The sequence below is a fragment of the Toxotes jaculatrix genome, chromosome 9, assembly GCF_017976425.1.
Source record: "Toxotes jaculatrix isolate fToxJac2 chromosome 9, fToxJac2.pri, whole genome shotgun sequence".
NCBI classification, from domain to species: Eukaryota; Metazoa; Chordata; class Actinopteri; family Toxotidae; genus Toxotes; species Toxotes jaculatrix.
Genome location: NC_054402.1, coordinates 14,531,794 through 14,542,475, shown reverse-complemented (window position 1 = coordinate 14,542,475; position 10,682 = coordinate 14,531,794). Strand labels below are relative to the sequence as shown.

Genomic DNA, 10,682 nt, shown 5'->3' with positions numbered 1-10,682 from the left:
CTTCATGCACTATCATGCATATAGGCTGAATTGCTGGTTAACATCAGTGTGATATATCTGATTTTTACCATCTGGGTGCAACATTTTAGTGAAACTGTTAAGGTTCTCTTCTCTAATCATGAACTTTTAAAACCTACACACACAAACACACATGCGTATATGCTGTACACATAGCCAGACTTCAGTTATGCAATCTCCATAACTGTAAGAAACCGCTCCTACATAAATACGCACACACACACACACACACATATTTATTCTTTATAGTTTTATTAAATAAACCAACCAGTGGCTGCAGAGGATTAGTGGTTGAGATGCCTCAAAGTCATTCAGCTCAGTTGGCTTTAGTTTACATCCTCATGGGTTTTAAAGAGTGTACTATAATCATAGAGGTTTTTTAGCTACTCATTTTCATATTTTCTTATTATGTTGTTACGAGAAATATGACAACATGTCTGGAGGAGTGGATATTTATTGGCTGAAGTTACAGTTACATGTCTTTATTTGAGCTTTTTATTAATAATTATTATTTACTATTAGGATTATTATTAAATGTTTTCAAGCTGAAGTGTTGCTGGTAGGTAGGAAGGATAAAAAAACATTAATTTCATCAACTTTGTAGATTGCATTTATATAATATTACACTTTTCTGTATGATGTTTTTACTATTGAAATAAAGAAGGGATGTCTTTTAAACACTGTCTTGTTTGCTGTTCTTGCTGTTGACACACAGCCATGATTTTTCAATGTTTGTTTACTATGATGTGTTGTGCATCCTGTGTGTGTAACTGGTGTGTGTGTGAGCGAGAACTTTTGGTTCAGAATCCGAGTTCAGACGCCTGAGGGAGTTTGTTAGGTAGTATCTCCCCCTAGTGGTGGTCATGTGTTCTTGAAATGAAAGGAGTGTTGATACTGTAAATCAAGTATAGCCACTACCAATGAGATTAAGTGTCTCAGCTACACTAAACCTTTCCTACAAATTCCAGTTACTACTTTCCAAACTCATGACCAATGAGCTGATGTGCCAGCTAACTCGTCTCGTGTCAAATAATGCTGCTCATAAAAACAAATGCTGTATGGTATGTGATACAAATGAGAAAAAAGTACCACCCAAACTATACTGTCAAAATTTGTACAGGTTTATTATAACATTCTTCATATTTTGTGACACAAAGTGACACAGGCACACGCACACATTGCAGCAGTACATTCAAAACAAGCTTTAAAAGGCACAGAGTGGCTGACCAGGGCGGGTAACACGGACCTGTCTGAGATGTGGCTCAGAGGAAGGTGGTGCTGAGAAAAACTTGTTCCTACACAAACAAACAAACACCACGTGCATCAGTTGTTCGATCGATTCATTAGCAAACCCCCAGCTGTGAAGCACCATATGCTTTAGCTTTGTCAATAGTTTACTTTTTAAACATTATAAAAGAAAAGATCTCTATTCTATTTTTCAATCCTTTAAATGCTTTAAGGCAGGAGGACCCGACATGATTTAGATGTTTATAACCTTTTATCATCATAACTGCATTGTCCCTTGTTTTATATCTGGTCAAACCAATGCACTTTAGTTAATAATGGAAATCTGAATGCAGTGTCCTTGACTGTACCTTGTACAACTCCAACCTGAAACGAGTGATTCTAAGACTTTTAGCAGTCAAACAAGGTTTTAAATATTCTAAAATGTTTCTATTTACTTCCAGTGAAATTTCTAAATAAATACTATGCATGTATAGTATGTATCTATATAAATTAAACTCTTGAAGAAAAAAAACGTTTAATTATTTCTTGGAAACACTTTTGCATCTTCATGGAGAGACCTTACCCTCAGAAGTCCTGTGCTTGCTAAACAGACAACTGACATTGTATTGAAAAGTTCAGTCTTTAAGCGGTTATGGGTTGTCACATCTACCAGAGGAGACTAACCAACTATTGGATCAGAGCTGGGTTGTCAAACGCTGGCTCACACTTGTAGGATTTGATGTAGATGACTTGGTCTTCTTGGTGAGGTTACTGCGGCCTTCCTGCCCAGCCAAGAAGTAAAGGATGGGGTCCACACAGCTGTTGGCACTGGCCAAAGGTCGGGTGATCTTGTAGGCAATACTAGAGCCCTCCAGCAAATTACAGCTGACCTAGAGGACATATAAAAATGAGACACACTGAGCTTTTAAAGCCAAGATATCACATTTATTAAGAGAAAAGAAAAAGAAAATAAAAAGAAAAGTGTTTGTCCTCACCTGTGCTGGATTGACCTGCCTCAGGTATCTGAAAGAGTAGTAAAGGCTCCTGGTGAGGTGGAAAGGGAGGAAGCAGAGCATGAACATTGCCAGCACAATGATAATCATCTTCACTGACTTCTGCTTGGACCGCTGGGCTGCCAGGCCTCCTCTCTCCCCTTCAGTTCCCCCTTCAGACCTCCAGCTGGGCTCAAGAAGCTTCCTCACCATGAGGCCATAGCACACCATTACCACCATGAAGGGCAGGGCAAACATGAGCACTGACACGACTGAGCTGTAAACCAGGAACTCATCAAAGAGCTCTGGGCTGGTGGTGTCATAGCAGGTCCGCTCAGTGTCCACATCCCTGGCAAAGGAGATAATATATTATAGAAGGTTAGGATTGTTAAGTGTAGCTGCTAACGTGTTTGGAACTGAACCACAGAAGGAGATAGGAGTGATGTAAGAAAGGAGATAAAATGTAAACCTATTAACTACCAGGCTGATTGTTCATTCAAGTCTGCTGTTAAGGTACTTGAAAAAATTGGTGTGCCACAAAAATCAATAGTTCACAATCTAGCACAACTAGAGACACTTTCAATACAAGGAACTAGGACATTAAGTAAGTAAGGGGAAGATGAATGGAGAAAGAAAGAAAGAAAGAAAGAAAGAAAGAAAGAAAAAGACATATAAACTTAAATCACCTAGTTCTTGAGAAGTAGAGAACAGGTGCTTGGCAGAATAAAACACAGGCCCACACTGCCACAGACACCAGCCTGGCTCGACGAGCGCTGACCCAGTACAGGGAGTGGACTGGATAGCAGATGCCAACGAACCGATGCAGACTGATGCAGCACAGGAACAGTATGGAACCTATCAGAGTGAGATTAATGATTAACTTTTTATATATTTATATTTTATCACCTAATCCATGTTAGCATTTTTCAAGTCAGATCATATCATATCATATCATTTTGTATCACATTGTGAATCAAACTGTACAGTCTATATGTCGCATTAGAATTATTTGTTACACTCTACATGTTGTGTCTTTGGGAAAGATGTACTTGTTTTACATGTTTTGCACATCACATATCACAGTGCATCGTAGTACAGTGTGTCATACTGAAATATATCACATCAATTCGCATTGTATCACAATGTCTTCCCATTGTACTGTCATATTTTACAACGTCCTACTGTTCTTTTACAGTTTTATAGTGTATTATTGTATTGTTTCACATGGCACTGTACTGTAATGCATTGTAGCCTAATGTATAGCATGTCATTTTGTGTCAAACCATATCTTATCGTGTTGTATTGTATCGTATAATATTGTATTTTATTGCACTGTAGCACATCATGTCACCTTGTTTTGCATTGTGTTGTCTTCTATCTGTTTTTTGGTGTGTTAAATGGGTCTGTACCAGAACTGTACCGTATAAGTTGGCATAAAACAGGAAACGTATAATCTTGCAGAACGGTTCACTGAAGGGCCAGTCATTCTCATCAGCATAGTAATAGATGAGGAAGGGCAGAGTCAAGATGTAGAGTGTGTCACACATCGTCAGGTTGAACATGTAGATGGTGGATGGCTTCCAGCGCTTTGTGCGGAACACAATCACATACAGTGCTGTGGTGTTCAGCGCCAGACCGATCACAAAGACCAGGGCATAGCTGACAGGAAGGAGAATATATTTAAAATCTTCATTAAATTGACAGTAGAAGGCACTGACATTGGTTTGGTTGGCCTTGTTGTTGTCAAAAGTGGCCATCTTGGTTGTGAGAACACCTGAGGAAAAGAGAAGAACAAAGTTTAGGAATATATCACGAAATTAAATGTACTGAAAAGCAGATAAATGTAATATTGTAACACCCCATTTGTTCCAAAAGGCAGAATTTCATAAACAACAACTATGAAGAAGTTACCATCCATCCAGAAATAGTGGAGTGTGGCAGACAGAGGAAATGGGAATGATGACGAGAAAGTGACATCAGCCTAGAATACATTTCATGATGCCCCAAGTCATTCATTTTGGCATGTCTCAGCAGCGCAGTATGGTATAAGTCATGCCGTCCTCAAGCATAATCGACTAGCCCCTTGTGATTTTGCAATCAAATTTAAACTATCCAGTTTATAGCATGAGTCATCCCATTTTCACTTCATTGTGCATTTCACAGAAAGCCAATCCTTTTAATGCTGACTTCCTTTAATCGCCTTTTCTTTCTGAGTGGGTGGTTGAGTAAATGAGAGAAGAATTGTGAGAGATCGAGAGAAGAGAAGGGGATACTTAAATGTTGCCACCCTTATTAAATCATAACTGATTAGAATAGGCTATCTCCTCTCCTCCTTTCTTACTGAATACATTAATAAGTGGGTGACTAAACATTCGACACATCATAACATCTTGACACCTCTGAAATACATACTGTCTAAGCTTATTGTCTGTAAAACCTCTAAGTCTTTCAACAGATCTGAGCTGCAGAAAATTCTGACAAAGATTCGGCAGCAACTTTTTTTTTTCTTTTTTACAAAACTTTCAGTGCAGCTGTGTTCTCCTGCAGAAAAACAGCACCCTTTCTGGCTCTTTGCATGTCAAAGTTTTCCAAAACCTCACGGCTGTGAGCGGGAGAGACAGAAGAGTAACTTTTTAACTCAAACCAGACCCTGTTTCAAGACCCTGTTCAAACCTTTCTTTCTGTTTTACTCTCTGGCATGCATGCTACATTGCTGTCTGCCTTAACCTCAGTCCAATTTTTTCTTCCTCTGTAAATCTGTTTAGCTGCAAACTCAAGTTCAAACCGGTCATGAAATATCTCACAAATGACGCCTTTACAAATTCACATGCAAATTAGACAGTAGATACCAGACTTACTTGTTTCTCAGTTCACAGATGAACTAACCTACAACACTCTCCTTTTCCTTCACTCTCTGACATTTTCTGTCTCTTGCTCACTCTGTACCCTTCGTTATCCTTTTTTTCTTTTCTTTTTAAAACAGCTGCAGGTCAAATTTAACTGATAACAGACTTTAGACAGAGTGGCCCCTTTTCTAGTCCCCCCCAAATTCTCCAGACCTGCTGTTTGCACATCATACAAAAAAGCTCTACTTGCTATTCAGCAATAAAATCACTGGTGTTCTTTTGTTGTTAAACAAATATTCCCAAAAAATGTTTGAAAATTCCTCACTCCACAAATAGAAAACCCCTAGAACATTTGAAATTACTCACAAGGTGTAAATACACTTGCCTCTCAAAGACTGTCCTGTGTTAACCATCCAGTGAAATGTATCCTCATTCTTAAAAGAAGATAAAGTGTGTATCAGAGTCTGATGTTCTCAGAATGCGTACTTCAGATACCTGAGTGAGAGAAAAACCTCTGGAGGTGTATGCCTGTCTGACAAGCTGTAGCCTGCAGACTGTGCGTGAGCAGTTGGCCCTGAGGCTCAGATGTTAACTATCTGTTAGTCAAGTGGACAGTGAGTAAAACAAGGCTGTCGCCAGCTTAAACTGTTCAAATATTTATTTGTTTTAGTTTGGTAAACTCAAAAAGACATTGTTCCACGCTGTTGGAGGAGAAGAAATAAACATGTAATCCTTACTATGATAAGTAGGTGTAGGCCGATATCATCATCATCATTTACGTTTCATAGGGCAGGGGAATGAAAACAAATCCTTATTACAGCTAACTATCATTTTATTGATTAATTAATTTTACCACCAGTTCACAGACAAAATGCCTTTTGAGATCAGTCTTGGTACAAACAACGCAGCTATTAGCATACAGGTTTTGCAAGCAATACTGCAAATCTCCTGCCATAAAAAAAATATATATTTAGAATATTTTGTTAAAACAGTGTTTGTGTCCCCACCAAAACACAGTGGGCTTGATATGCATATTGAAACACAATATGAAAAATGAAAAATAAACAAATATACACAAAATGTCAAACTGCATTTGATGTTTTTAGTAAAAGCACTTCACTGTAATTCTTACCTCTGTATGGTCAAAAGAATACAGATGCTCCTACGCCAAATCATAAGAGAAATCATAAACCAACAACAAAAGCAATTTGATCCAACAGTGACTGACAGCCATTTTCTTCTGTGCTGCTGGCAGAAAGTTATGTGTGTGGGCGTCCAGAGATGTGTTTGTTTTCTCTGAATGTGTGTTATTTTAAAGTGTTATACTGAGAGGAAAGGTGAGAAAGAGTACTTAATGTCTTACCTGCTCCAGAAACTCTGTTTATTAATGATTACATGGCCCTTAACCTTAACCTTGGCTATAGCACGTAGGAGGCATGAAGTAAAATATGTGCCCTTCCAGCTACTTTTGTCTGTCCAGCCAAAATGAATGCTTCTGGGGGGGGGGGGGTTATATATATTATCTCCTCTTGCTGTTGTTTTTTAAAAACAACTCGATCTATCTATCTATCTATCTATCTATCTAAAACATGAGCACCCCACCCAGCATTTAAACATCACAAACAATCTTGCACAAATGCAGCCTTCACTGTATCAAACCAGCTGCTGCTGGTGCCAACTCATTACATGGATTTCAGACAGCCCCCATTGTAATGTATTCCTTTAATTGTTCACTCAGCACCCACTTCCAAAGAACCCAGTGGCCCTATTTTACCCTGTCTACTCTGTGATATCCCACAGATTTTTAAAAAGTACACCATGGTCTACTTAGATAGCATTCTACAATAGCAGGATGCATTATAAATAAGTAGTTTAGATGAAAATCTGTAGTTATTTTGTTAATCTTTATTTTTTATTTGTTTGATATTATCGTCACTTCAGCTGAAGTATAAAAATTGTATATTTGTAATTAATATTATTATTTATCAAAACAATCCGAATTTGAGAACAGGCGAGATGTCTTTTATTTGTTTCCATTTTCATGTCTATTTCTTTTTTTAAATTCTTTTTTTTTTTTCCTCAGTCTTACTCCATGATCGATTTTTCCTTGATCGACTGCGGTTTCTTGTTGCTATGCAGGTCTGCAGGACGCAGCCTCCTGTCCGTGTTAGGCTTTTTCTCCCCTCAGCAGGCTGGAGCAGCACGGGGAATCCTTGATGCTTAGTGGTTTTGCCCCCCTTTTTTTAGCTGCCACCCTTATTGCCCCCGCATTTAGTTTGAAACACCTTTGCATAAGTGTTAATCGAGGTCAGTGTCGACACCGGGGAGGACAGGCAGAACAAGAAAGGACGTTTTTCTGCTCCCCGATGTTTTTGAGCGCAGACCGGGTGCTGTCCCGCTCTTTGCCACGTTGGGGCGCCGTTGGGCTTGGTTGCTGTAGGGGATCCCCATTAATTCTCCTCTCCCCTCCTCACCATCCCTTCCCTCTGCTTTTTCTTTTCCGCCTGTCTGCTCCCCTGCTCCACAACACAGTACAGTACACACTAGTGCTCTAGTAGTGGCAGCAACCACCACAAGTGTGTTCAGTCTCTCCTCGTAGCTTCAGTTTCTGCTCAGTATAAACTAGCCATTTATCATCAATCATGGCCGCCGGAGTATAAATCTAACTCCCGTCTTTCCTCCCTGTCGTCTGGAGGGGAGGGTTTTTGTTTGAGGAAACAAAATATTAGTCTCACACTGATTTGGATTTCCTCTTGGAATTACAATACATCTCACAAGGGAAATACCATTCATGTCAATACTCCAAAATGCAGCCGCCGCCGAGGAAGGTGAGTGATTTCCAGAATCCGTTATGTTTAAGCTGGGCTGTACAGCCAATGACAGATAACAGTGTGGTAACCTTAGATGTGGACATTGTATTTTACTAACCACACACAAAGCGTCCGATGCTGAAGGCTTTAGGACATTAAAGGGGGGGAAGACATCTGCTAACCAACATTAGCAGCGTTTGCTAGCTAGGTTAGTTAGTAACCCAGTGACATTAATATGCATCTGTCCAGTCGTTGTGCCGTGAACCGTCAAACGTCAAATAACGTTAGCTAGAAAACGCTAGGTGTGCTAACGTGAGGCGTTTTATACAAAGCACCGGGACATATTAGTAAGTAAATATATCGTGGTTGTCCTTTTTATTACGTCCTGTAGTACACACAACTTTAAATGGAAAACATATACAATAGCGTTTGCACGTCAACTTTAACGTCAGTGTATTGTATGCATCGGTGTTATTTTGCTCATTTATGTATTGCGAAAGTGTGTGACAACAGCTCAGCCAGCATAACAAAAGCTGTTGTTTCTCCATGTTGTGTTGTGATGCTTCTTGTCTACAAGAAAGACCTTCAATCCGTCCATGGTCACATCAAAGGCTGAGCTGACAAAAGCCAAATAACAACAATAACAAACAAACAAACAAACAAACATACTGGCAGGGCCATGTCTGATACTAACTTATGGATTCTGTATGGGCTGAGGAAAGAGCACAGTCCCCTATAGCTTGGTATCCATTGTGTGTGTGTGTGTGTGTTGAAGTTGCTGGTCCATTGGTTTCTGTGAGTGTGTCCTGAAATAGATGCATGAGAGCCAATTACCCTGCTGTGAACCTCTGCACAGTTTTCTCTTAATTACCACATATTCCCCCAGTGCAATTTATGCTCTGGGTTTCTACACACAGACTGGGCCTTGAACATGTCATATCATGTCTGTAAAACACATACACACACTTCAGCAGGTCCTTTCATTATAGAGGCTGTAGAGGTTGTCTTGTGAGATCAAGTGCGCCATTGAGGTCATATTCATTTTGTAAGATCTCTTTTGTCAGCTGTCAGTGTCTTTCCCATTTAGTTTGCCCTGAAAATGCTTCCAAGAATAAAACAGAATTAGCAAAATACTGATGTGTTACCCCCTGCCAATGTGGCTGGCACACTCTGTGCACTCAGCCCACAGCACCACAGACAGAGTGTATCAGTATTTGGCTGTTGGATACTAATATTTTTTTTCCCAGTGCGACACATGCAGCCCCTTAAGTGTTTTGTCTGTGTCTCAACGCATCTGCTTACAGATTGAGCTCATCTGACTCTCATATATTGGTTTTATGTGGCCTAAATTAAAGATGCGTGCAGCGCGAAAGCCCAGCAGTAAATACTATCATTATGTTTATAATCTTACATATTTGTGGAGACTTTATTAGAGAAGCATTGCCTTAACTCTGTGGTAATTTTTGAGGCTCTAGTTTGTGCATCTGTTGTACTAATTATTATTATTGTGTATTCCCTGTTATAGCTGGCAAAATGAGATAGGTTTATTGAAATACTGACAATGTGAATCTTTTACAGACCTAAATGAACACATTTCTCGAATTTTCAATACATAAGTACAGTGACATCTAACCACAAGTTCAACCAGTCAATCAACGAACAGCCCAGTTTCTTTAACTGGCCATACACATCATATGTGAGCCAGCACCAGACAGGAAATTGCCTAATTACAGTTCCTTGTTATTCTTCTCCCATACATACACACATACAGGTGCGATGGATAAATCAAGACCATAAAATATGCAGATTGCTGTTTAGGTCACATGACCGACACCGCTGTCTTACAGTATTATAGACCTACCTGCTGCATCAGCTATCACTACACCAGCTGAACCCTTTTCCTTTAATATGAACTCTGATATACTGAAATCATAATTGACTTATCTATGTCCAATCTTTTTCACTGTTGCGTTCATTTTCTTTCTGTCACCAACTGTCTTTCTATCTCAGTCTCACATCTTTTCCCGCTTACCCTTACTCACTAAATATTCTTCTCTCATACACAATACACAGCCTGCCTTCAGAAACTCTTCCTCTTACTTGCCCCCCCCCAAATCTCCTTGTCACCCTATGCCCTTCCCCTTCTCCCCCTCTCTCCCTGTGGTTTCCTATGACTGACAGAAGGTGAAATCAAGTGAAGTCATTTTGATAATGTAATGAACCACTCCCTCCTTATCTTCAAAGACACAGCACATGAAAGAAAGGAGCTTCGCAGTGTGTGTTGGTGTGTGTGTGCCAGTTTTGTGCATGTTATGTTGTTGATTGTTTTGTTTGAACAGAACAGTCATGAATTTGCCCACTGTTACTCTGGTGAATAGCCGATGGAATTCGCCCGACAATACACAATGACCTTCACAGTGACTCTGTGAGTGTTGGCAGGAGGTGTGTGTGTGTGTGTGTGCTTGTTTGTTTGCTTATTAAGGGTGAGCTCTTTGTCTCGGCCCAAGACAGTGTGAATGATCGCAGGTTATATCCCCTGGTCTGTTCACCCAAATTAATTTGTGTATGATGTGATACAATTTGCATCTTGTCCTAACGCTCAAAACGAAAACAGGGCCAAACTCCTCCCCCAGCCTCTCCAAAAGTCTGACAAAACCCTGACATTGATTGTTAACGTTGATGGATTACTGATGGGAGTGTGTTTGTGTGTTCCTTTTAGGTGACTCTAGAGCTGAGCACACTCAAGATAGATGACAGGTGATTGGCAGATAGGTAGATTGATGGAAGTT

The 10,682-nt window shown here is 39.8% G+C and overlaps 2 protein-coding genes across 4 annotated transcripts in view; one reads left to right on the top strand and one right to left on the bottom strand.

The window, feature by feature from the left end:
* Positions 1–1,141: 1,141 nt before the first annotated feature.
* On the bottom strand, positions 1,142–5,552 carry p2ry2.1 (purinergic receptor P2Y2, tandem duplicate 1). Of its 3 annotated transcripts, XM_041047209.1 has the most exons (6): positions 5,469–5,547; positions 3,658–4,011; positions 2,924–3,092; positions 2,359–2,586; positions 2,241–2,268; positions 1,142–2,135 (listed from the first exon to the last, which is right to left on the bottom strand). In XM_041047209.1, exons 1-6 carry the CDS (start codon positions 5,494–5,496, stop codon positions 1,941–1,943), a joined length of 1,002 nt encoding a protein of 333 aa, XP_040903143.1. In that variant the 5' UTR covers positions 5,497–5,547; the 3' UTR covers positions 1,142–1,940. The 3 variants fall into 3 exon arrangements, with proteins under 3 accessions (XP_040903143.1, XP_040903141.1, XP_040903140.1); XM_041047207.1 differs by having other exon boundaries at positions 2,241–2,586; positions 5,450–5,552; XM_041047206.1 differs by having other exon boundaries at positions 2,241–2,586.
* Positions 5,553–7,659: 2,107 nt separating this feature from the next.
* Positions 7,660–10,682, top strand: part of LOC121187200 (F-BAR and double SH3 domains protein 2-like) — a 61,839-nt gene continuing 58,816 nt past the window's right edge. Inside the window, exon 1 of the mRNA XM_041046356.1 lies at positions 7,660–7,911. Within this exon, the coding sequence (XP_040902290.1) occupies positions 7,891–7,911 (21 nt within the window). The 5' untranslated portion in view covers positions 7,660–7,890. The remainder of the gene's footprint in view (positions 7,912–10,682) is intronic.

Excerpts from the sequence above, each read along its gene's own strand:
- p2ry2.1 (XM_041047206.1), bottom strand. The coding sequence starts at position 5,496 with ATGGTTAACACAGGACAGTCTTTGAGAG. Across the intron at positions 4,012-5,468 it reads CACAGGACAGTCTTTGAGAG|GTGTTCTCACAACCAAGATG; the intron begins GCAAGTGTATTT and ends TCTTTTCCTCAG. Across the intron at positions 2,136-2,240 it reads GGCAGGTCAATCCAGCACAG|GTCAGCTGTAATTTGCTGGA; the intron begins GTGAGGACAAAC and ends TATGTCCTCTAG.